Source organism: Coturnix japonica, chromosome 15 (genome assembly GCF_001577835.2).
Source record: "Coturnix japonica isolate 7356 chromosome 15, Coturnix japonica 2.1, whole genome shotgun sequence".
In the NCBI taxonomy this organism is placed as follows: Eukaryota; Metazoa; Chordata; class Aves; order Galliformes; family Phasianidae; genus Coturnix; species Coturnix japonica.
The window spans coordinates 11,357,200-11,383,931 of NC_029530.1; the positions used below are offsets into that span (position 1 = coordinate 11,357,200).

Below are 26,732 nucleotides of genomic sequence, written 5' to 3' on the forward strand. Positions count from 1 at the left end.
TTAATTACTACCCCAGCTTTTGTGTTCAGCCAAATTGCTGCCTGTTTCATATCCTTTGCAATCTTACCTCTGTACCACAAGGGGAAGCCAAAGCCACAACAGAAGAATTTCCTACAACCTCACATTACCCAACTTTTAGCTAGGATCATGCCCTATAATCCTGCCAGCCCAATCATTTTCCTACAACCAGGGCTTTAGAGATAAAGAGATTCTGTATTCTGTAGCTGGAATTAAATAAGTGAGCTGTTGAAGCAGCTAATTTTGAACAGATAAAAAAAACAACCAAACTAGATACACTGAAGTTTTGTTGAACACAACTAAAAAAGAGACAAGCTGTGCCTGAGGCTCTGACTCAGAAGAAAGGCCAGACATGAGATGTATGTGTGTGCTTATAGCCCATATTTTTAAGTTAGTAACAGAAAAGGAAAGAGGCAACATCAGAATCCCTTGGATAGAGTTTTGTGGTTTATTTTTATTTTTTTAAACACATCCTGTTACATGAATGTATTTCCTCTTTTTGTCACAAAAAGGGAAATGAGGAGCACCTCATGATTTTAACGTTAAAATGTTAATGCTGAACATGATGCTTTAGCATCAGTATCAACACAATATCAGCATTTTAAGAACATATTCCTTGTTTTGATTCTCCAAAGCAGAATCTTTACATTTCCCTGATGCAGTTTGGAAAGATAAAGCTGCAACTCAGCCTTTGCAGCAGAAGCAGTGCACTGTCAGGTCTGCCTTCCAACTACAACCGCCTGCAGCTCCCTGGGAAGCTGTAATGCCAGTGGCAGGAAGCAAAGAGGAAATGCTTTGCTTACATGAGAAAGCAGCAAGAATCTGGGCAACAAACCTGCATGCTCTGCACTGCACAATGCCAATTCACACTCCTACATTCTGCAGAGCTCAGCCCAGGGCAATTTGGGCCAGCTTCTTTGCAGAGGATGAGCACCTTTTGGTGAAGCCCTCTCAATTACTGCAGAGTGGCACTGCCTAAATTATGGCCCTCCACCTCCATCAGTCACTACAGCCAGAGCACACATTGCATCCTGGTGCCAGCACTGGAGCAGAGCTAGGATGGAGTTGGCCAAACACAATGGTAATTGGGTATGTGCCATGCTTTCTACCTTTCTACCCCAAAGACACAGTGATAGGAAGAAAACAAGTAAAATTCAGTACTTTCACAGCAATATTCTTTCTGCTGCAGGCTGAGATCAAAGAAGGTGATTTACAAAGCCCAGCAGAGTTTGTGATGTTAGTGAGACTGGGCTACACCAGTTGAAATACAGCACTGCCACATTGACACTGCCTCACCAGTGTCCCAGTCAGGGAAAAGCAGTTGCTAACAGCAGAGGAAGATGCTCATTAAGCAACAGGGAAAACCCCAGCCTCCAGTGCTGTGCAACTGCTATCTTAAATATTTTTTTTTTTTACAAAGGAAAGATTTCTGCTCATTTGGTGGAAACTGCTGCTGGCAGCCACTAGAAAAGTCACAGGCTGGAGAAGAAAGAAGGAATTAACCATCAGTTTGACAGCTTCAAGCCAGGTGTCAGCAGGCTGTCCACAAATCAGTCCTTACATCAGATCTGACCTCATATGGAGCTGAAACGCATCATTTTGATAACAAAAGTTTCCAGCACCGCAGAACCCTCTCTGACTCTTACAGCACGGTTCCAAACCCTGCCGTCAGACACCTGCACAAACCTCTTCAGATTCAGCCAGCAGGCACTGCTCTTGCCCCATCTCAACAGCCTCCCGCTCAAGGCGTTGCTCTCCTCAGCCCCTCCAATGAGCTGGAACAAGTGCACTGCAAGCACGGCAAGCATTAACACATCCATTATTCCAGTCAGCACAGATGGGAACATCACCTCCCTACCATGACTGTTACTTATTTGAAGGATGCAGGAATACATGTGCCCCTAAGAAAACAAGTATCCCCACATGGCTTCAGCTCGGCTGAAAATGCTACACAAGTATCTTGTCATCTCACAAAATAAATAAATGCATGACTTTGGGTTCATATAATGCTCTTGCTCATAAGCCCACACTGACCGATCTAAAAAAAAACCAAAACCTTTAATTCCAGGTTTTAGAAGAACTACTGCTGGCTTCCCATTATTTTGCTTGGAAATCTTGTCTGCCTGGCTGGCCTGCAATTGCTGTCCTGTCGATCTCCTTTTGGGGCTGGAAGAAAGTCACTGTCGTAGCCGCAGTCAGACTGTCACTCCCAGAAACTGAAGGAAAAAAAATAAAAATCTGCTGATACTTAAATGCTGAACTTCAGAAGCAGCAAGAACTCAGCATTCTGAACTCTTTCCTTCCGCAGCTATCAGAGATAAGGCCCTGTCACCATCCTTGTATTTAAAAGGAAGGGCCTTAACCTTAGTCACTTCTTTCCCCCTTCCCTGACCCTAAAGCCAAAGTTCTCTGTACTGAGTTGCCTAGGAGCATTCACTAAATTCAGCAGGACCTGCCAGCAGATCAGAACAAAGCAGAGCATTCAATACTACTTGAGGGTGATGGGGAAGATCCAAGCAAGTTTCAGTAAACGTTCCTCTACTCAACCACATTTCAGTGTTTCTAGTTTGCTTAGCACCCTGCATAGACAGCACTCCCCTCTGTGCCAGGAAAAACAAGCAGCTGTGCAGCCAACAGCAGCATTTTCCTGTTTCATTGGTGACTCACCACTAGTGAGCTAAGTAACCAGCTGGGCATAGTCGGCCAGTGTTGTAGGAACACTGCACACAGGGGCAGATGATGCCCCAGCCCTTGTGATTCTGAGCAAGCTCTGTTCACTCCTCATCCAGAGTGATCACCCTGTAGGGAGAGGGAGACAGGCTGTGAAAGTGCCATGGTAAGGCTTCTGCCTTTGAAGTCCCAGCACTGCAGGCTGACAGCACTAGCTGCAGATGTTGGCACTCCCTTCTTACTCTACCTGTATCTGATCACACTGTAAGACACATGGCCAACTCACTAGTGCAGTTTGACCCTGGAGAGTTTTTAGCATTCCCATGAGTAGGATAGATCACTAAGTCTTAATGCTACAGGCACTTGTTTGTTCAGCTACCAAGAGCAGGAACACATTTGTGTATGCCAGTGAAATTCTTCAGAGGACTACATTGCTTCTGCATATAAACTTTCTCAAACCAACTGAAGATACTGCAGGTGTTCTCAAAAATATGGTTATAGTTGGAATAAAACAGAGATGATCAGGCATTCCCAGATGACAACATCTACATACATGTGTGAGAGTCAGTCACAGAGAGCTGCTAAACCATTCAGCCCCACAGCATGAGAACATTTAACACAGCAGTGCATGGACACTCATCCTCAATTTCACTTTGTGTGAGCAGAAAAAGCCTGATCTCAGTGTGGCTTGCAAGGAAAGAAGAGCAGCACTGAATAGTCCATGATACAACTCAATCCCAGCAGACCCCCCAGTGCCCTGCAGATCTTTTGCTGGTGCTGCAGCAGAGCAGTGCACAGCCCCCTGCCCACCTCGCTCCCAGCTCAGCCAACAGCACAGATGCCCCAGCTTCCTGCTGCACCATTTCGAGCGGCAGATGGCTCAAATCCTATAGCTGCTCCAACTGCCCTCTATAAAGAAAGCAGCCATGTAAAAATCAGGCTGTGTCTCAATATGCAAAAGCAATTATGCTAGAGGCAGTGGGAGAGCCCTGTGAGGTCCAGATCAAAAAGCCAGAGACACTAGAGGGGAGAGAAAGACACCACACTTCTCCCAGCTTAAGGATCAGAAATGGAGTGTTCTGGCTCATAAATTCTACTTCCAGCAAATTCAAGCTTAAATCCCCTGAAGGCAATAGGAAAAAGGCAATCAACAACAACTCTAACCACTTCACAGATGCTCCTGTTTAGTTTATACAGCACATCTTACAGCATTCAAATGGGTGAAATGGGATTTCAACACAGGGGGGCTGACAGCAGCAGGCAGGATTCCTCAGTGAAGATTCCAAGGGCAAAGGAAGTTCTGAGAAGCATCGAATTGGTTATGATGAGTGAACTCAGCGTGCTCAGCTTTGGCTCATTTTAATCTGGCAGTAAGAAAGCCTGGCTAAACTGAATACCCTGCAACTACAGTGCCTTAAAAATCCACAGGAGCCACAAAAATGAGAAGAAAAACAAACAAACTGATGCATTCCCTGGGAAACCATGAGAAAAGTAATCATTGTTTGTCTCCAACTGTTGTTCTGCTTCCTGAGCCAAATAGTCCCAAGTCAGCTGCAGCGGCTGAGGAGTGACCAGTTAGAGCTGGAAAGCTGTCAATTGAAAATTGCAGCTCAGACACTTTCAGACTCCTTAACATTAGAGATCAAGGACAACCTGACCAAAAAGCAAGCCCTCCAATGCTGTAGCATGAGGCCATAACCATGCATCTTCCGCCTAAAGCAGTCCATTCAGGGAAGAAACACACGGCCTTGCCTGTTCCTTTGTGCTTGCACCAAGGAGGTGAGTGCAGCATGCCACGGAAGAGATGCGTGAAGGAATCAGGTGCTCCCCTCTAAGCAGCAAAGTCATTTGCACAGAGCATGAAGAAGCTTCCTGAACCCTCACAGAATCACAGGATTGTAGGGGTGGGAAAGGACCTCCAGAGTTCATCAAGTCCAACCCCCTGCCAAAGCAGGTTCCCTACACCAGGTCACACAGCTCGGTGTCAAGGCGGGTCTTAAATATCTCCAGAGAAGGAGACTCCACCCCCCCCCCCCGAGCAGCCTGTCCCAGTGCTCCGTCACCCTCACCGTAAAGAAATTCTTCTGCACATTCATGCAGAACTTCCTATGCTCCAGTTTCTGGCCGTTTCCCCTTGTCCTGCCTCCACAAACTGATGTAAAGAGTGGCCTCACCACTTTGCCCCCCCCACCTCAGATGTTTATAGACCTGGATCAGGTCCCCTCTCAGTTGTCTTTTCTCAAGGCTAAACAGACTTAGTTCAGTCAGCCTTTCTTCATAGGGGAGATGCTCCAGGCCCTTCACCATCTTTGTGGCCCTCCACTGGACTCTTTTCAAGAGATCCCTGTCTTTTTTGTACTGGGGAGCCCAGAACTGGACACAATATTCCAGATGAGGCCTCACCAGGGCAGAGTAGAGGGGGAGGATCACCTCCCTCAACCTGCTGGCCATGTTCTTTTTAATGCACCCCAGAATTCCATTGGCCTTTTTGGCCACCAGGGCACACTGCTGGCTCATGGCCAACCTGTCATCCACCAGAACCCCCAGGTCCCTCTCTGCAGAGCTCCTCTCCAGCACCTCTTCCCCCAGCCTGTACTGGTGCATGCAATTATTCCTCCCTAGGTGCAAGACTCTACTTTGCTGAACCTCATCTGGTTTCTTACTGCCCAGCTCTCCAGTCTGTCCAGGTCTCGCTGAATGGCAGCACAGCCTTCAGGTGTGTCAGCCAATCCTCCCAACTTCCTATCACCAGCAAACTTGCTGAGGGTGGCCACTATCCCCTCATCAAGGTTGTTGATGAAGATGTTGAACAAGACTGGACCCAGCACTGACCCCTGGGGGACACTGCTACTTACAGGTCTCCAACCGGACTCTGCACCACCAATGACGACCCTCTGTGCTCTGCCAGTCAGACAGTTCTCAACCCACTTCACAGTTCACACTCATCTATCCCACACTTCCTTAGCTTTGTGTTGGGGTGCTAAGTTGTCTTTGCAAGGATTTATGAGTGTATACAGTAGTTCTGAGTAGATAGAGTGTTCTAGATAGAGTGTCTGAGTTAGGCCTGTAGGTTAAGAGTTAGTCGGTGGGGGTTTAGGTAGGTGTGTGTACAGGTTCTCTCGTGTGCATCGGGTTTTGCGTAGCGGGTGTACGCGTCTGCGCGGATTTAGGATAGTATATAAGGAGTGTGACGCAGCAATAAATTGAGAGAAGACATCATGGCATCCATGTTTGTGTCTCTCTCCCGGACAGTCAAGGTCCCAGGATAAGTCGGGGTAATTGGCGAATACCTCAGCTTTGTTATAAGGATGTCATGGAAGACAGTATCCAATGCCGTGCTGAAATCAAGGCAGACTACATCCATCACTCTCCTCCCATCCACCGAGACAGTGACAACATCATAGAAGGCCACAAGGTTGGTCAAGCACAACCTCTCTTGGTGAACCCATGCTGACTACTCCTGATAACCTCCTTTTCTCCCAGCTGTCTGGAGATGGCATCCAGCACAAGCTGTTCCATCATCTTTCCAGGGACAGAGGTGAGGCTGACTGGTCTGTAATTACCTGGATCTTCCTTCTTGCCCTTTTTGAAGACCAGAGTGATATTAGCTGTCCTCCAGTCTTCAGGCACCTCTCCCGTTCTCCAAGACCTTTCAAAGATGATAGAGAGCAGTTCAGCAATCACCTCTGCCAGCTCCCTCAGCACATGTGGATGCACCTCATTGGGTTCCATGGATTTATGAACACTGATGTTGCCTAGGCACTCATGGACCACTTCTTCCCTGACTGAAGGGAAGTTCTCTGTTCCCCAGAGCCTCTCTCTAACCTCCAGGGTACAGGATTCCTGAGGGAGAGCTTTTTCACCAAAGACAGAAGCAAAGAAGGCATTCAGTATATCTACCTTCTGAGTATCCCACATTACCAGAACACCCCCCTCACTTAGTAGGGGACCCACATTCTCCCTAGTCTTCCTTTTACTGTTAACACACTTAATAAAGTCTTTTTTATTATCCTTTATAGCTTTTGCCAGATTCAATTCCAGGTGGGCTTTAGCGTTCCTTGTCATATCCTTGCAGGCCCTGACAACATTTCTATATTATTCCCAAGTGGTCAGACCCTTTTTCCACATTTCATGGACCTTCTTCTTCTCTTTGAGTTTGTGCATGAGCTCCTTGCTCATCCACGCAGGTCTCCTGCCACCCTTTCCCGATTTCTTGCTCACAGGGACGCACTGATCCTGAGCTTGGAAGAAGAGCTGTTTAAATGCTGACCAGCTCTCACAGGCCCCCTTAACTTCTAACACTGTAGCCCACTGGATGGCTCCAAGTAGGTCCCAGAAGAGATCAAAGTTGGCTCTCCTAAAGTCCAGGGTAGCAATCCTACTTTTTGCTTTGCTTCTTCCACTCAAGATCTTGAACTCCACCATCTTATGGTCACTACAACCCAAGCTGTCCCTGACCTTTACTTCCTTAACAAGTCCTTCCTTGTTAGTGAGAATAAGGTCCAGTAGCACCCCTCCTCTTGTTGGTTCCTCCACCACCTGCATCAGAAAGTTGTCTTCAACACATTGCAAGCAAATATCTGGAAAGCTGAAGTCCCCCGTAAGCACCGGCGCCTGGGATCGTGACGCTACTTCCAGTTCCTTACGGAAGGCCTCATCAACCTCCTCCTCCTGATCAGGGGGCCTGTAGTACACACCCACAACAGTGTCACCCTTACCAGCCTGCCCCTTGATTCTCACCCACAAGTCCTCCACTGCTACGTCACTCTCCCCCAGGTGGAGTTCAATACATTCTAGCTGCTCTCTTACATAAAGAGCAACTCCACCACCCTGCCTCACCAGCTGATCTTTCCTGAAAAGCACATAGCCCTCCATGACAACATTCCAGTCATGCAAGCTGTCCCACCACGTCTCCGTGATCGCAATGAGATCATGGCCTTGCGACCGCATGCAGATCTCCAGCTCTTCCTGTTTATTTCCCATGCTGCGTGCATTAGTGTACAGACACTTTAGGGAAGCAGCATCCCCCTGCCCCTCTCCATCCCTTTGAACTCCACCCTCTTCACCCATCAAGCTCTGTTTTGAGCCTCGAACTACCCACTCAACCCTAGTGGCCCTCATTTTGTCCCCTTCCCCCTTCATACCTAGTTTAAAGACCTTTCAATAAGTCCCACCAGTTCCTCAGCTAGGATCCTCTTACCCCTTGGAGACAGGCTACTTCCATCTGCAGCCATCATGCCAGGTGCTGAGTAAATTGCTCCATGGTAAAAAACAAAACAAAACAAAACAAAAACCAACAAACCAACAAAATTCCTGTGTTTGTACCAACTTCTAAGCCATTTATTTATGAGGTGGGTTCTTTGGATCCTCTCAGTACCCTTCGCTGCCACTGATGGTAAAGAAGAGAAAGCCCACCTGCACACCTGTTCCTTCAACTTCCCACCCTGGTCCCCTGAAGTCTTTCTTGATAGTCCTCAGGCTTTTCTCAGTGACTTCGTCACTGCCAGCCTGAACTATCAAAAGAGGATAATAATCACAGGGGTGGATCAGTCCAATAATCAGAGGGGCGGATCACGATCCTCTACAGTCTCCTCACAAGTTTACAAGGGGCATGAAAGATTATATCCATTGCCAGAACACTGCTGATGACAAAGGAGAAGGAACCATTTGACTCTGGGATAATGGAATGCTAACCCAAGTTGCCTTTACCTCATATACCATTTTACTTGCACAGATTTGAACAGCACGGGGCATTCAAGACTAAATCACTATGATTTTTTTATAGCACAGAAGAGTCAACAGTGCAGGGATCCTGCTTGACAAAGCATCCTACTGTGAAACACACAATGTGTGCATTGTGCAAACTGATCTCCTGTAGGGCTAAGAAAACAAGGCAGGCTTGGAAACAAACACACACTGATTGCAACCCACAAGACCTCCCGATACTTTGCTCACAGCTTCTCTTCTGCAGGTACCATGTTTTCAGAGTCACGATGAAAATCTCCGGATAAAAATGCTTTTGTGAGGTCTGGGCAACATGGAGTGCTGCTCCTCTTGAACCACAGATACCACATTACAGCAAGTATTTAAGTGCAGCCAAGGCAGCCCTGCCTTAAAACCTGAATTCTCTGCACAAATGAGATTCCACAGGATGACCTATTTGGAGCTTCACAGCAGAAACACATTTTCCACTGTTTCTAACGTGATATTGAAAGATGCCCAGCATATCCTAATAAGCAGCATTTGCCTCCTTCCTCTGAGTTTACAGAGCTCATCACCCAGGGAAATGAATTGTAGAGGAAAATTTGACTGAAGGGGAAAACAATAATCTCCTTATGTTTTGGGTCTTCATTTCCCTTTCCAAGATTTTTACCCCTTGCTCATCTCAGATGCAGTTATGCTCTGCTTTGCTTGCTTAAGACATTCATTACAAATCATCTAGGCCAGGCAAGGATTAGAGAAGAACTGGCACGAGTTGCAAAAATGCAAGGTTATTAGGTTGAAGAAGAGACTTTGAGGCATAAGCAACAACTCAGCACTGAAGTTGCACTTCAGAGAAAACAAATCCCCTGTATATAAATTTTAATCAGGTACATAATAAGAAAAAACAAATCATTCACAGAATTGCAAGCCAGACGCTCAAGATAATAGAACAATTTTGCCCACTTCCCCATTCTCAAAGAATGGTGCAATCTGCACTTTGTAGATGAGGCAAGTTAACCACCGCAATGTTAAGTAGTGTCTCTTAAGTAAAAGACCAGATCCAACACAGTCAGGTCACTTCAGGAGACAAGGTTCCAGTCCCATGATCTGGCTGTGCTTCACCTGAAATGCCACAGAGAAAATGCCGCTACTGGAACTAATTGAAGGCCAATTAGTAAAACTAGGAGCCACGGTGAGAGAGGATACCCTGCATAGCATTCAAGAAAGCAACCAGATAATCTAAAGGCTGTCAAAGATCTCAGGGTCTGCAAGGCCAAGGCAAGCATTTGCTTTTTTACTTGTCCGGTTTCCTCCCAAGTTAGCTACAGCATTTCCACAGCACAACTAGTGCCCAAGTCCAAGCAAACAGCTTCTAAGTACTCACTTGAATTCAAAGATCAAAAGCCTAGAGATCCCAGATGATTACTTAATTACACAAGATAGCTAACACTTAAAACACCCATTTTTCTTCAAAAGAAGCAAAGTCAGAATGCTTTCAAAACAGCAACAGTAGTTCCTCACAAAGTACTGCTACTACAGGTTTGTGCGACCACAACATTTTCCCAAAAAACAGGTATTTATCCATTTTCCAGTGGCTGAACATTCCTGAAGCCCAGAAAAACAAAACAAAAAACCACGCTTGTTTAACACTTGCAATCTCCCTCCTCCTCTCACTGTGCTAAAGGAAGCAGAAGGAAGGCAACAGTGACTTGCTGACCAGATAAGCTGCAAATTTTGATGACAGACTTGTTTTCCTTCTACTGCTAAAAGAAACATACTCTAGAAACAGAGTCTGCAGAGAATTCCATCACTTCAGTTTGTATTGATCACTGAAAACACTGAACTCCAAGATGCACACGTGTTTCATAAGATTATTAGCTGTCCATCATCTGTCCAGGACGCCGTGCCACTCCCAGAGGCATGCATTTACCTGGTTTATTAAATGTTTTGGTTTTTTTTCAAAAGAAAGATGAGTTTGCTCTATACAGTATACGCTGTAATTTGTGTTCAAAAACATCACAAGAGTTTATGTCAGTCAATTAGAAGAACAGCTTTGCCAAGAGCCTCTCAGCACATTTCATCAAGGAACAGGCAGAAGCAAGCCGAGAAAACAGACCTTCCTTCGGCAGCCCCAGAGAGCCCAGCAGACACTGCACTCTAATGCTCTGCTCCAGAAGAGGCAAGCAGCAGTCACAGAGGTGCTTGCTGGCCTGCAGTCCTCATCTCATTCAAACCCAGCTCCTCCTCCATGCACAGCTAGGGCAGCCCCTCCATCCTCACCTGCAGTGAGGCATGCTCTCTTTATGCACTTTGAGCTACCTTCTGCTCAACAACAGTGCACAGACAGGGAGGCACATTACCAACAACCCCATGCTTTCTACACAAATGGTCACGCTAAATCAATTTTTCCCTGAAAATTTAGTCTTTAGACAGCAGGAACAAACACTGTAAAGACTCACCTCACCATTCAAAGTTATAAATTCCTTTTTTTTTCCACCAGTGCTTGTAGAAAACATCACACTTTGCTGCTGCGGATGCTCCCCCCACTTCCTCAGTCATACACGGCAATTCCTTTTTACCTCAACAGCAGATGCAGTTGCTTTCACATAAGAATCCAGAATTTAAAGATGACGAATTCTACTTGCCATAATCCATTGTGTGGGAGAAACAGACATATAATATCATTGTTCCCTGCACAATACTATGAGCTGTACTTTCTGCACTGAACACACTGAGCTCCACTTGAAGCTACAGCAATTTCCATGCAGGAGGCAAGGGAGAATTTTATATCTGATCTAATACAAGATAAATCAATGAGTACTCATCTATTTCTTACACTTCCCATCAGCTCAAGGAGAGACACTGTCCTAGAGTTTCAAGGCTATTCACACTGCCTTTGTCTAGCAAAAACATACCTCACACTTTGAGAACTCTGAACACTTCCTTGGATTTCTGGGAAGGACCAGAAATCACTCAGTTTGGGCTGCTGCTCACCATTTACAGTGCACGACTTTGGGCAAGGTCATACAACAGCATCTCTGTTTCTGCATTCTGTAAAATCCATTCACAGCAAACAAGTGTCGGGAAGCCTAATTACAGTGCACAGAGTATTCAGATTCTCAAATAAGTTGCACTAAAGAAGGGCAGATTTGTATTAACTACTGTAAGCCATAGATTCAAGTGATGAAAGCTCTTCTCTCTGTCTCCTCCAGCTGCTGGAGCTTGTAAGAAAAATTACCCAGAAATACAGCCCCCCTCACTGCATTCACAGAACTTTTTGCAACGCAGTAACCACAGTTATCTAGCTGCAGTCTGAATTCCAGTTGGCTCTGCAGGATTCTTACCTTCCAGGGCAAGCCGAAAACAAGAACTCCCTTGCAGATATGTATTTCAGCACAATTCAAGGAAGGCAGAGCTTTAATATTCTTCCCCATGCAAGTATTTTCTTCCATCACGAGCTTAAGCTCTCTTAAGAGCTGCATGATTAGGGAGATTAATTTTTGCAGCTGGACATTTTCTTCAAGAATGTCAGAACACTACATAGTGTTCTCATTTAGCTCTTTTATTCAAATCCCAAAGCAATCACTCACCCAGCAGAGACTTCTGCAAGATTCTGAAAGAAACATACTCTTACTCTTCTGTCTTTTTTACATCAGCAACAAGTTTGTTTTCAAAAAATCCTATTGCTACTTATTTCAACCTTGTAATCTGTCTGCATTTCCAGACAACCACATCTCAGAGTCTAGAACTAGAGATTCATTTGTCAAGGGATCTGGCAGCAAAGGCTGTGTCATGGATCAACTTAAGAAAGGCACAGGAAGTTCCTTTAAAAAACAGAACATAGTAGCAAGATCTGAATGCACATACACATCTTAGCAAGAGAGGGCTGAGACAGCCCAGAGTACAGGTTAAAGTGACACAGAAACACAGAAGAGGTGTGCAACTTTTTGTTACACTAAATCATACGTTTGAGGCTGGTAAGCGTGGTTACAGACACTTTGCCTTTCCCTCAGTGTCACCTGGGAAGCAGACAGTGGGTGTTTTGCTGTTAATAGGTACTACCTGGGGATAAACCCAGCCCCCAGCAGCCCACAGCCAGGCACAGCAATAGCTGAGCTGATGCTCCAAGCTCTGGCTGAATGTCCTCTAATCAGAGTTTATGCATAAGAAAACAGAAGGAAATAGCAGATTTTCCCTGTCCTCATATCCTCATCCCTCTGGCAAGCTCTACCTCTCCTGAAAACAGGACTTCTCACACACTTTATCCCTCCAGAAGACAGGCCTATGATACAAACACAAGTGCATGCTTTTATTAATGCCATTCCAATCCTCACCAGAGTAGCAACACAATGGAATTCCTCAAAGCCTCCATGAGACACAACTTTTCTGTGCTGCACAGAATATTTTCTTTACAAGCAAGGAGGAAAGCTGGACTACATGCCCTATTTTAACAAGCCTATTTTGCAAGTGATGGCATCCACTCATTCACTTAAGCTTCCCATTTTGCAATTATAATGTTGCTTTTCATGATGTTGATGCTAGCCTTCACACATTAATCTGTCTTTCCAGAGAAGGCTCCATGTAATCCAGGATCACTTCCATAGAACAGACTTAATATTTTTTCACCAAGTTCAACTTTAACAATGATTAAAAACATAGAGTGAAGTGACAGCTCTTCAACATCAAGAGACACCCAGGTTAAGGAATTCCAGGAAATGAGATCTCAAAAACTACACAATCTTCTCAAACACAGCAATCTTCTAAGAAGGATAAAATTAGATCCTCAACCATTTCCCTATATTTCAAAGGAAGCAAATTGTGGACTATTTTTATTCATTAATATGCTCATTCTCATGCTTGTGCTTCAACACAATCCTGTTGGTTTAATCAAGTGATAAAACCAATATTAGTTCTTTAAAGGTTGGAAGAAAAAAGGACAGAAAAGTGAATAAAATTGTCATGCACTTATAGGCTTTCTACTGAACAAAACATGAATGCACCCTCCTGCTTAAGTTAAAACAAGAAGATGTGATGGGGCAGCAGTGGGTGACTTAGCCAGGGATTTGTGCTGTAGGGAGGAAAAACAGAAGAGGAAAAACTGTGACTGTCAGAAACTAGGAACTAGCTTGGGAAGTCGGTGGAAGAGAAAACTAAGGGAACCAGTATGACTGCAAGAGGGAATCAAACTACAGTATCACCAAGGAGATAGGGAACAGAGGTATAATGCAGTGAAAAACTACAGGCCAGGAAACTGTGCATCTGTTAGAAGTGCTATGCTTGCAGAACTGGCATAGGATCACAGGATCTGTGCAGGTGTGCACACCTGCAACATCAACAGGGAGTCAGAGAGACGCATCCGACAAAATTGCTAAAATACATTCAGCAAGGTATCACATTAAACAAGAAATTCATTGAACATGCTTAAATACACCTTGTCTCTGCATTGCACCTAGTGAGGGGTAACAGCTCTGAGAAATCACACCGAGGTGAAAGCAGTGCTTCTGAGTGATGGGGGCTTTTGTTTTCCCTCTCTCAACAGCCAAAGGCTGGCTATGTCCCACTGAATAGCTAGGGTTAATAGGGCTGCATATATATTGTCTCCAAATACTCCTGATTCTTTGATAACAACAAAATAGGGATTTTTAAGATCTATCAGCACATATCCATGTCCTTACTGCAAAAGTCATAATGTAAACTAGAATTAGGCAAAACAACAGCTGCAAAAGCCAGATCCTCACTCTCTAGGAAAACACCAAGTTACATAAACGCAGCTGCTGTGCCTGACAGTGCAATGGCACAGCACCACGAGCCAGTGCCAGGGCTGATGTCAAGAAGCTCTGCACCAACGTGGGGAGAGCTGAGTGTAATAACAAGGAGTCAGAAGGTGTTATGCAAAAACCAGATGGAATATGCTAGAAAAGTCATGGGCTGGTCCCTCCTCATCCTCTGCCCCACTTGCTATAGTGTGGGCACTGCCTACACCAAGCAGCATGACAGCCAGCTCCCAGCCTGAGTTTCTCAGGCAGCAGCTGGATGCCAAGCAGCAGCTCCACGAGTTGCCAGGTGCGGCACGGCCGAGGCAGGACAGCACCACCAACACGGACATCACAGCAGGCAGAGATACGACAGCGTGACCTTACTTTCGTTGGGCAGCTCCTCCCGATCCAGGCTGTCCAGCGGGGCCGAGGCGCTGCTGCCGCTGTCATCCAGGGTGAGGATGAGGGGGACGTCGTCATCCATGCTCACAGCCATTCCGGCCGTCCCGAGTCTCCTTCTCCAACAAGTTCAAATAACGCCTTTTTCGGTTCCACACAGCGGACGGTTTTGTCAAAACCTTTTCCCGGGACACATTCCATCGGGGCCTTCCTGCAGCCCCCACAATGCGCAGATCCGTGCCCCCATCTCCACAGACCGCGCTTCAGAGACTCCTGGTGCCGCAGTCGGGGCAGCGCGGACACCAGGCGGTACCGCACGCCCGGACCGGCCGCTCACAGCACAGCGCGGGGCCACGAGAACGCGACGGCCACGGGACGAGCCGGGCACCGGGCACCGGGCACCGGGCACAGAGCACGGCAGCGCCGGGGGCAGCACGCACGGAACTCCGCCGAGCGCTCTGCCCGGCGGGCGGCACAAAGTCACAAACTGCTTTAGAAGAGAAAAGCGCAGTTACAGCGGGCCCAGACAGCGCTGCGTCTCCGCGCGGTCACGGCTGGGCTGGGCCGGGCCGCACCTCTCGAGCTCGAGCCCCTTCGCCGCCCGACGAGTGACGTTCCAGCCCCGGGCAGCCCCGGCCCGACTCGGCCTCCGCCGCCCGCACCGCCACAGGCCTCAGCGCCGCTCAGCGCCGCGCCGTCCCGCCGCCCCTCATTGGCCACCCAGCCGCGCACCTCCTCCCAGCTCACCAATCGGCGCCCGGAGCTCCTCACGGAGCGCACCGCCGGCTGCTGCCTCCCCGGGGAGCGAAGCTGAGCTGCTCCCGCCTCCTTCCAGCGCTTCTTCCCGTCATTGGCTGGCGGAGATGTTCATCTGCAGAGCTGAGGACGTTGATTGGCTCACAGGAACGCACGCGGCATCACGGGGCCGAGCCGCTCGCTCACGGACGGGAACGAGAGGGCGGGCTCTCGGGGAGAGCAACGCAGGCTGCTATTGGCTGCGTGGGGACGCCCCGCCCTCTTCCTCTCAGGATCAGAGGTGAGCGCGATGGTCGCCTAGCAACGGCGGCGGGGCGGAAGTGCCGGGCCTGAGCCCGCCCTGAGCGGGGCTGACGGCAGCGAGCCGGGACGGAGCGCGGGCGACCCCTGAGGACGCAGCGCAGCGCATCTCCACTGGAGCAATGGGATCCAGGGCTGGCTCTCAGAAACGGACTGCAAGAGGAGATGAAACCCACTGCAGTGCCGCTGTTTCGGTCTACCGCCCGGCTCCGGTGACTCCAGGATGCAGACGCTGCTCAGCCGCACTGCGCTGCTGGTTTCAGTCGAAAGCAGCGCTGTAGCAAATCAATTGCAAGTACCGAGCGAGCAGCTCGTGCACAGCACCGCCTGCTGCCCCCAGCCGCTGTCTCTGCCCTGCCGCCACCCGCACAGGGAATTGTTATAGGCCGGGGCAGGCACCGCAAGTAGCACGACGTGCCTGCAGGCTGGGCAGAACGAGCTGACACTGACCGCACGTAGAGCCATCCGATACAGGTTGCTCCTGGCAGGACCTAGAGCTGCGCGCCGCTGATCTTGGAAGCTAAGCAGATCCCTAACCAGGAAGCCTGATATGCTCCTGAGAGACTAGATGAGGAGTCAGGGTTGGGTCAAAGGTAGGGAGAGTGTGTGAGTACAGCAGCTGGGAGTGAGCTGGCTGTACCTGGTCATACAGCAGAACTGAGCCACCATAAACCTGTTTTCTTAGATGAAATCCCTCTTCGTTTACAGAGGCTTTATCTTTCAATTACTCCAACACTTTGGTATTGCACTTTGTGTCCTGTTTTCGGGTTCAGCAGTTCTCTGAGGCAGTTTCAGGACAGTAACTTCAGTTGATGTTTCACAGCATCCACTTGCTGTGGACTGGGCTCTTATGTGTCAATTCTTAATCCAGCTGTCTCCATCTAGTGTCCAAATCACACCTCTGCCCCTCTCTCAGCCCCTTGAAAGAACTGCAGATCCCCTTGGGGATACTTGGGACTCACAAAAGGAAAACTGCTTGCTCCAAGGAGATGATTGATTGCCCTGGGGAAAAGCTTGGGTGCTCCAGGAATGTACTTCTGTGTCCTCAATAGACGGTTGTGTGGTTAACAAACATCCTTAGATTCCTCAAATGGATGTATGGATGTCAGGAACATGCTCGGTTATCACAAAAATATCCTTGGTGAACCAAGGAGATTCACTTTGTTTAGTTAATGCAAAGAAATCTCATGTCTGTGTGCAACCAATTCTGCAAGCAGAGTTGGTGAGAACTGGTGTGGAAACGTTCAGCAACAGGATTGCCATGGGAAAAGCTAAGATTTTAACTTGAGTAAGGGAAGTCCCATGTGACTGATGAGAGAAACGGCAAATTAGGAAGGCTGGGATGAAGGCTGACCATACAGTGTCTGACATAAGGGTTTTCCTTTTCCCACCTATTCATACTTAAAATGTAACAGTATGGATCCATGTGAATGGGAGATTGTTGATACTGCTTATTCCTGAAGCAGAAAAACAAAGAAAGCTGGGAATAAAATAAAATAAAATAAAATAAAATAAAATAAAATAAAAGAAGAAGAAGAAGAAGATGTCTTGTTATTTCATTATTGAAATCCTTTCATTTACACCAGACTCCCGGAATCTCTCTAATTGACCACACAAGAACAGAAGAGTTAATAATGTAGAAGATGCAGAGGCTTGTAAAGGCGTCGTGCATTTCTGTGAGCCCTCTGGTGCCAACTTTCCAAACTGCAGCTCCTACAGAACTGAGCAGAGCAAGTCTCAATACTACCTCAAGCCTCCAGGTTCCTGGGTGTCTTAGTGGCCTCCCTGATGGCTGTCACTGATGATGAAGCCATGAAGAGAAACGCTGGTGGACATACCTCTCCTTGGGGCTGAAAGAAACGGGAAAGTGGTAAGTACTGCTTACAGGTTGCACAGGCACTGTGCAGGTGACTTGTGATGCCACCTGAGACCTTGAACTATTTCACTGAACAGGACAGCCAGTTTCAGACCCCAAACGCAGATATCCTAGATCCATACCTGCTTCTTTCTTAATTCTATCCCAGAACTGAATTCTATGTCCTCCTTCCTCTGCTGCCTCAAAGTACTCAAACCTCAAAATACTCAAGTACAATAAGATTACCCCATGCTTTTTCATACTTCTTCCTGCCTTTAGCATACTCCCTGCTCTGCACATGTGTTGTTGCTTAATCTGGAAGACAGCTAAGCACCACACAGCCATTCACTCCCCTCTCCCAGTGAGATGGGGGAAAAAAATGGGGAATAACAACAACAACAAAAAGTAGAACTTCTTGTAGTTTGTGATAAAATTATTTACTAAGAAAGAGAAGGGAGAAATAATAGTAATATTGATTTTATATACGTATGCAGATATTTACAAAATAAGTGGTGCACAATGCAATTGCTCTACATTCAACCTGTTACTGAGCAGTGGCTGTCCCCCAGCCAATTCCCCTCCATTTTATAGCTTTCTCACATGACATCATATGGTAAGGAATATCCCTGGGTCAGCTGTCCTGGTACAGTCTCCTCTCAGCTCCTTGTGTACCCTCTACGTCCCCATACTGTCTGCTGGCAGGACACTATGAGAAGCTAAAACATCCTTGGCTTGCCTGGAGTACTGCATCCAGATGTGGAGTGCTCACAAAAATGCTGTACGGGATGGAGCACCTCCTTCCGAGGACAGGTTGAGAGATGGGGCTGTGCAGAAGGCAGGCTCTGAGGTGACACAGGAGTGGCCTTCTGTTCGTAAAGGGATTGTAAGAAAGAAGGGGACAGACTCCTTTGCAGAGTCTCTTGTGACTGGACAAGAAGAAGTGGTTTCAAACTAAAAGAGGGGAGATTTAGATGGCAGATAAGTCAAAAGTTTATTACAATAAAGGTGGTGAAGCACTGGCACATGCTGTGCAGAGAGGTGGTGGTTGCTGTCCTAAAGACACTGAAAGTCAGGTTGGATGGGGCTCTGCACACCTGACTGAGCTGTAGGTATTTCTCTTCATTGGAGGGAAATCGGATTACATGACCCTTAAATGCCCCTTTCAACCCTAAGGATTCTATGATTATCTGTTCAGCACTGCTCAGCAACAAACAAAACATGGGTGTGTTATCAGCATTGGTTTTCTACCAAAACCAGACACTATGAAGAAAATAAACTCTGTTGCATCTAAAACCAGCATAATATCTGCTCCTTATTCCATATCATTTACAGCGTATTCAAATTCCACAGTTCCCCATGCAGCCTAATTGGTTACCATCACCTTTACTGCCTTTTAATATATATATTGTCATGGTTTTGTAATGTTGCTGTCAATATTCCACATCATAACATTATGTGCAGTGTGGATCATTAGAAGCTTCATACTCCAGTTCCATGGAATAACAACGTTCCAAATACTCATCTCTCAGAAGAAAACTACATATCCCAGAGGACTTCGCGGCCAAAGTTAGTCATGGGAGGAGGACATATGTATAATCTCCTCCCAGGCTGGAGCTCTCTCTCTCTCGGACTCTGGGAGAGTGAGAAGTGTTCCAGCTGTGTCGCCTAGAGTTCACAGTCGGCCTCTCGGTTTTCAGGGACTCTCTCTGTTTTGTTCAATTTATTGGCCTTAATCATATTGTATTATATTGTGTTATCTTGTATTCCAATATCATATTTAGTAAAATAAGTTTTCCTCCTTAGATTGCTGCTGCTGTTCTCTTTTCCCATTCCCCTTTTCCCTTCCCTTTTTGGGCTGGGGACCCTACAGGGCAGCTGCCCCCTGTCATTCGCAAAGGTAAATCTAGGTAACCTGTGACAGATTTTGGTGGAGATGGCGGGCATAAGCTGCTGCTTTTTAGCTTTTAGAACAAATCTCTCTTTGCTCTCAGAGAGCTTCGTTAGGGATGTGATATCTTTTCATAGCTGCTCACTGAGAACGTGACCTTGAAAGTCCAGGCAAACTGTCAAAATTCAGGGGTAGCTGTAAACTCTGAGCATTGTTATCTTGCTTTTGTAAAGAAAACAAAGGGATTTCTTTCTCTCCCAGAGCACAGCTAGCTAGCTCTGACTTTTACAGTGCCTGCCAGCTACTGCCAGCTATGAGTCTGCTCTTTATTTTAGGAGCACTGCATAGGGGATTCAAAGCCATCATGTTCTTTGAAACTTACTGGCCTTCTTAATTTATTGATTTCTTGTTATAGAATATATGCATTATACAACCAAGTAAGGGCATTGATGGAGACACCTGCCTGGTACTTCTACGCAATGTGGTATGATGTGAATTTTGACACTTGCATCCCAGATGAAATAGTTAATTTTACAATGACTAATTTCACAATTGCTAATTTCACAGCAGCTAGTTTTACAAACACCACGATGTTCAATCCGGTTTCCAGGCTGCCTTATCAGATTGCCGCACAGTTTTTGAAAACCGAGTTAGTGTTCATCCTTGTGTTCATACTCATGTTCATGTTATCAGTATCAATATATATGAATGTACTCCTCTCCATTCGTTCTATGCGGAAGTCCCCTCCAAAACCAGAAAATGCTGACTGGCAGGGAATATGGAAAGGTTTAGGAAAAATCTTAGAAGCGTGGGGACCCGCAGTGTCATGGGATTTCACTCTTGAACACCTGAGGGACCCTGAGAAATTGAGTATTTGAGTCAGAGATGGTGCGGCTTACAGAGATCTAAGGAGGTAAACCACACTTGGGGTTTGGCTTATGCTTACCGTGCTCTATATACTACTACCCTGGAGAGGGAGAGTTTCCGATCTGAGGTTCAAGCCTCAAAAAAAAAAAAAATCCCCAAGTCAACTCTGATCAGTCACAGGAGGCACCAGTAACAATATCAGTTGCCCCTGTGGAAGGAAGAAATGGAAACAGGTGTCCTTGTGTCTAGGATGAGAAGAAGGAGAAGCAGAGGAGGAGGCAGCAGAAGATCCAGGTAGGGGGTCTGGATTGGCACTGAGAAATGCAAAAAAAAAAACTAAGAGGCATGAAGAAGAGAGTGATGAGGAGGAAATCTCTATTACCATTCATCAATCTCTGAAGATGGATGAATTCCAAGGCTCAAGAAAGGAGTTTACATGGCATCAAAATGAAGGTCTCTTGCCTGATTGATTTGCTGCTGGGACAACGGGGCCAACAGCCTGTCTCTAGCTGGTAATGAATCTCACCAACTAGGAAGCATTGCCAGAGACCCAGCTATCGACAGCAGATGTTTGGATGGAGCTGGCACCCTCTGGACTGTTAACAGCCGTGAGGGAAATGTAACCCTTCAAGGATGCTTTGAAGCCTCAGACTATTAAGTGGGATACCATCGAAAAAGGTATCCAGTACCTGAGGGAAATGACCGTGGTGGAAATGTTGTATGACCCTGATCCACAAGACCGTGATCCTGAGAGAGTGAGGACCAAGCCTAGCATGTGGCAGAAACTCACAAGTACAGCACCAGAAAGATATGCACACACACTGGCAACGACATTTGGAAGATCTGAGGAACAAGAGAGAAGACCCCGAGTTTTTGAACTGATTATGACACTTCAAAACTATGAAGAGCAGCTCCCCCCAGTACGCACCGCAGTTTCTGCCATCTCACGAGTAGAAGACTGATAGATGAAATGCACAAGAAACTATTTCCATCGACTAATTGTGATGGTCGAGTAGTAGTATCAGAAACGACTGATGAAGGTCAGTCTCCATACGGGTCACCAGGTCTAGTGAGTCACAGAATCATAGAACTGTAGGAGTTGGAAGGGACCTCTAGAGATCATCGAGTCCAACCCCCCCTGCCAAAGCAGGTTCCCTACACCAGGTTGCACAGGTAGGTGTCCAAGCAGGACTTGAATCTCCATAGAAGGAGACTCCACCACCCCCCTGTGCAGCCTGTCCCAGTGCTCCGTCACCCTCACCGTAAAGAAATTCTTCTGCACATTCATGCAGAACTTCCTATGCTCCAGTTTCTGGCCGTTTCCCCTTGTCCTGCCTCCACAAACTGATGTAAAGAGTGGCCTCACCACTTTGCCCCCCCCACCTCAGATGTTTATAGACCTGGATCAGGTCCCCTCTCAGTGTCTTTTCTCAAGGCTAAACAGACTTAGTTCAGTCAGCCTTTCTTCATAGGGGAGATGCTCCAGGCCCTTCACCATCTTTGTGGCCCTCCACTGGACTCTTTTCAAGAGATCCCTGTCTTTTTTGTACTGGGGAGCCCAGAACTGGACACAATATTCCAGATGAGGCCTCACCAGGGCAGAGTAGAGGGGGAGGATCACCTCCCTCAACCTGCTGGCCATGTTCTTTTTAATGCACCCCAGGATCCCATTGGCCTTCTTGGCCACCAGGGCACACTGCTGGCTCATGGCCAACCTGTCATCCACCAGAACCCCCAGGTCTCTCTCTGCAGAGCTCCTCTCCAGCAGGTCATCCCCCAACCTGCACTGGTGCATGCAATTATTCCTCCCTAGGTGCAAGACTTGCTTTTGTTAAACCTCATCTGGTATTTTACTGCCCAGCTCTCCAGTCTGTCCAGGTCTTGCTGAATGGCAGCACAGCCTTCTGGTGTGTCAGCCACTCCTCCCAGCTTCATATCATCAGCAAACTTGCTGAGGGTGGTCACTATCTCCTCATCAAGGTCGTTGATGAAGATATTGAACAAGACCGGACCCAGCACTGACCCCTGGGGGACGCCGCTAGTTACAGGTCTCCACCTGGATTCTGCACTGCCAACAACGTCTCTCTGTGCTCTGCCAGTCAGCCACTTCTCAACCCACCTCTCTGTCCACTCATCTATCCCACGCTTGCTCAGCTTTGTTATAAGGATGTCCTGGGAGACAGTACCAGATGCCTTGCTGAAATCATGGTAAACTACATCCACCTCTCTGCCCCCATCCACTCTGTTGTAGGCGTTAGCGAGTATTCAGGATGTGATGCTGTAGGACTTCCCCTGTTCCATCCCCTACCTAGTGATGTATATTGGGCGCGTATATCAAGGGGGTGCAAACAAAGTGATTAAAGTATATAAGGTGCTAACTGTGCCATAATAAACGCCATTTTGCCATCCATCATACTGGTGTGAGAGTGGCTTTTGGTCCTGGTGAGGGGACAGCGCCAGATTTTGGGCAGGGGGGTGGTTGAACCATGGAAGCACATGGCAACACCACCCAGGATGTGACAACATCATAGAAGGCCACAAGGTTGGTCGAGCATGACCTCCCCTTGGTGAACCCATGTTGACTACTCCTGATAACCTCCTTTTCTCCCAGTTGTCTGGAGATGGCATCCAGCACAAGCTGTTCCATCACCTTTCCAGGGACAGAGGTGAGGCTGACTGGCCTATAATTACCTGGGTCTTCCTTCTTGCCCTTCTTAAAGACTGGAGTGACATTGGCTATCCTTCAGTCTTCAGGCACCTCCCCAGTTCTCCAAGACCTCTCAAAGATGATGGAGAGCGGTTCAGCAATGACCTCTAGCAGCTCGCTCAGCACATGTGGATGCACCCCATCAGGTCCCATGGATTTATGGACCTTAGTTCTGCCTAGGATCTCATGGACCACCTCTTTCCTGACTAAAGGGAAGTCTCCCATTCCCCAGACCCTCTCACTAACCTCCAGGGTCTGGGATTCCAGAGGGAGAGCCTTTTCACTGAAGACAGAAGCAAAGGAGGTATTCAGTAACTCTGCCTTCTCAGCATCCCCCTGTTACAAGAACACCCCCCTCACTTAGTAGGGGACCCTCGTTCTCCCTAGTTTTCCTTTTGCTGTTGACATACTTTAAAAAGCTTTTTTTATTATCCTTTATCACTGTAGCTAGATTCAACTCCAGGTGGGCTTTAGCCTTTCTCGTTGCATCCCTGCAGGCCCTGACTACATTCTTATATTCTTCCCAAGTGGCCAGGCCCTTTTTCCATATTTCATGCACCTTCTTTCCTTGGAGCTTGCGCATGAGCTCCTTGCTCATCCATGCAGGTCTCCTGCCATGTTTTCCCAATTTCTTAGTCACACTGATGCACTGATCCTGAGCTTGGAAGAAGAGCCGTATAAATGCTGACCAGCTCTCACAGGCCCCCTTACCTTCTAACAACCTGGCCCATTGGATAGCTCCAAGTAGGTTCCGGAAGAGATCAAAGTTGGATCTTTTTAAGTCCAGGGCAGCAATCCTACTTTCTGCTTTGCTTCTTCCACTCAAGATCTTGAACTCCACCATCTCATGGTCACTACAACCCAAGCTGCCCCCAACTTTTACTTCCTTAACAAGTCCTTCCTTGTTGGTGAGAATAAGGTCCAGCAACACCCCACCCCGCGTCAGCTCCTCGACCACCTGCATTAGAAAGTTGTCTGCAACACACTGCAAGAATTGTCTGGACCGTGCATTGTGAAGGACCTGATCAAAATATTCCAATCCTACTCTTCACCTGTATCATCAAAAGTCTCAGCTATTAGATGCACACTCTTTCCAGCTTGAGCAAGGAACAACAGTATGATTGCACCGCGTGTTTCCATGTGGTGTTACCTACGGGACCACAGAGAAGACATGAGGAAGTGGCACGACCAGCCTACTCCTGTACTACGAGCACGGGTGAGAGAACTACAAAACAGACCAACCACCAGTGGAGTTGCTCCATTCATCACAGGTAACCCATAGAGGGGCCCTGCCCTCAGTCTTGGCGGGGAGAGGGATAATAAGAGTTTATTGGACTGTGTGGATTAAATGGTCTGGCCCAACAGAACCACAGAAATATAAGGCGCTGGTGGATATATATGGTGCACAGTGCACTCTGATGCCCTCAAGCCATGCAGGGACAGAATTAATTCATATTTTTGGAGTGACAGGGGTTCTCAAGAATTGGCTGTGTTGGAGGCAGAAATAAGCCCCACTGATAATGACTGGCAAAAGAATTCTATTGTGACTGGCCCAGTGGCTCCGTGTATACTTGGTATTGATTACCTCAGAAGGGGGCATTTAAGGTTCCGAAGGGGTATTGATGGGCCTTTGGAATAGCTGCTGTAGATATGGACAACATTAAGCAGCTGTCTGTTTTGCCTGGCCTGTCAGAGGACCCGTCTGTTGTGGGGCTGCTATGAGTAGAAGAGCAGCAGGTACCAATTGCTACAAAGACAGTGCACAGACAGCAGTACCACACCAACAGGGATTCCTTGCTCCCCATTCATGATTTGACTCGCCAGCTGGAGAATCAGGGAGTGATCAGCAAAACTCACTCACCTTTTAACAGCCCCATATGGCCAGTGCGTAAAGCCAGTGGAGAATGGAGGCTGACGGTAGACTACCGTGGACTGAATGAGGTCACACCCCCCACTGAGTGATAATAGGTAACAGGTAATAGTCTCGTGCGGGTTGGAAGGGACCTTAGAGATCATCAAGTCCAACCCCTAGGATTTGAGCCTCCTGTGTAGCAGAGCGGCACTTCTACCACTTGCGCCCCAGGGGGATTCAAACACCTGGGCCCAGTGTTGCAACGCGGCATTTCTACCACTATGCCACCGGTGCACAGTGTGCTGCTGTGCCAGACATGTTAGAACTCCAGTACAAGCTGGAGTCAGAAGCAGCCAAATGGTATACCACTATTGACATTGCTAACTCCTTCTTCTCTATTCCTTTGGTCACAGAATGCAGTTTGCCTTCACCTGGAGGGGCATTCAGTATACTTGGAACTGTTTGCCCCAGGGGTGGAAACACAGCCCAACCATTTGCCATGGGTTGGTCCAAACTGTATTGGAACAGGGTGGTGCTCCTGAACACCTGAAGTACATTAATGACATTGTTGTGAGGGGCGATACAGCAGAGGACGTTTTCACAAAAGGAGAGCAAATAATCCAAATTCTTTTACAAGCCGGTTTTGCTATTAAGTGAAGCAAAGCAAAGGGCCTGCCCAGGAAATTCAGTTCCTAGGTATAAAGTAGCAGGATGGACATAGTCACATCCCAACTGATGTGATCGAAAAACTCACTGCCATGTCTACATCAACTAGCAAGAATGAGACACAGTCTTTCCTGGGTGTAGTAGGCTTTTGGAGGATGCACGTTCCAAACTACAGCCTCATTGTAAGCCCCCTTTATCAGGTGACCTAGAAGAAGAATGATTTTACATGGGGCCCTGAGCAGCAGCAGGCTTTTGAGCAGATTAAACAAGAGGTAGCCCGTGCCGTGGCCTTGGGGCCAGTACAGACAGGACAGGATGTAAAGAACATCCTCTACACTGCTGCTGGAGAGAAAGGTCCCACTTGGAGTTTGTGGCAAAGAGCCTCAGGAGGGACCCAAGGCCGACCCCTGGGATTCTGGAGCTGAGCGTACAAGGGGTCTGAAGAGTGCTACACTCCAACTGAGAAGGAGATCTTAGCCATGTATGAGGGGGTTCAGGCTGCTTCTGAAGTAGTCGGTACTGAAACGCAGCTCCTTCTGGCACCTCGACTGCCAGTGCTGAACTGGATGTTCAAAGAGGAGGTTCCCTCCACCCATCATGCTACTGATGTCACCTGGAGCAAGTGGATTGCGCTGATTATACGACGAGCGCAGAAGGGGAACCTCAGTTGTCCAAGAATTTTAGAGGTGATCATGGACTGGCCTGAAGGTAAAAAGTTTGGAACATCACTAGTAGAAGAGGTGTCATGTGCTAAAGAGGCCCCACCATACAATGTACTACCAGAAAATGAAAATAAATATGCCCTGTTCACTGATGGATCATGTATTGTAGGGAAGCTTCGCAAATGGAAAGCTGCTGTGTGGAGCCCCACACGACAGGTTGCAGAGGCCACTGAAGGTAAGGGAGAATCAAGTCAGTTTGCAGAGGTGAAAGCTGTCCACCTGGCCTTAGATGTTGCTGAACGGGAGAGGTGGCCAATGCTTTATCTTTATACTGACTCATGGATGGTGGCAAATGCCTTATGGGGGTGGTTACAGAAGTGGGAACAATTTCCAGAATACCCGTTTTCCTCTACAAAATAAGGACATTTCCACCCGAAATATCAATTTCTGTCAAAATTTAGAAAACTTTCACACGAATATCACTACTTATCCCAGAAATAAAAAGTTATCACTGAAGTATCACTAATTATCCTTGCAAAAATTTCATTTTCTTACCAAAATAATGCTTTTCATTCCTAAAAATATCATTTTCTCCCCAAAATACTGGGTTTCATCCTCAAAAGAAGACAGTTC

The 26,732-nt window shown here is 47.2% G+C and overlaps 1 protein-coding gene across 7 annotated transcripts in view; it reads right to left on the reverse strand.

The window, feature by feature from the left end:
• The window catches only part of TPCN1 (two pore segment channel 1), a 49,915-nt gene extending 34,604 nt beyond the window's left edge, over window positions 1-15,311 (reverse strand). For 2 of the 7 annotated variants that reach the window (XR_001558546.2, XM_015878161.2), the window contains exon 1: window positions 14,532-15,256. Coding sequence is in view for 5 of the 7 variants with exons in the window: in XM_015878161.2 (XP_015733647.1) it covers window positions 14,532-14,643 (112 nt within the window). In the remaining 2 variants the exon portion in view is untranslated. Of the gene's footprint in view, window positions 1-14,531; window positions 15,258-15,293 lie in introns of those variants that run through there. The other 5 variants (XM_015878160.2, XM_015878159.2, XM_032447960.1 and 2 more) reach the window with 4 other exon arrangements.
• Between the last annotated feature and the right edge of the window lie 11,421 nt (window positions 15,312-26,732).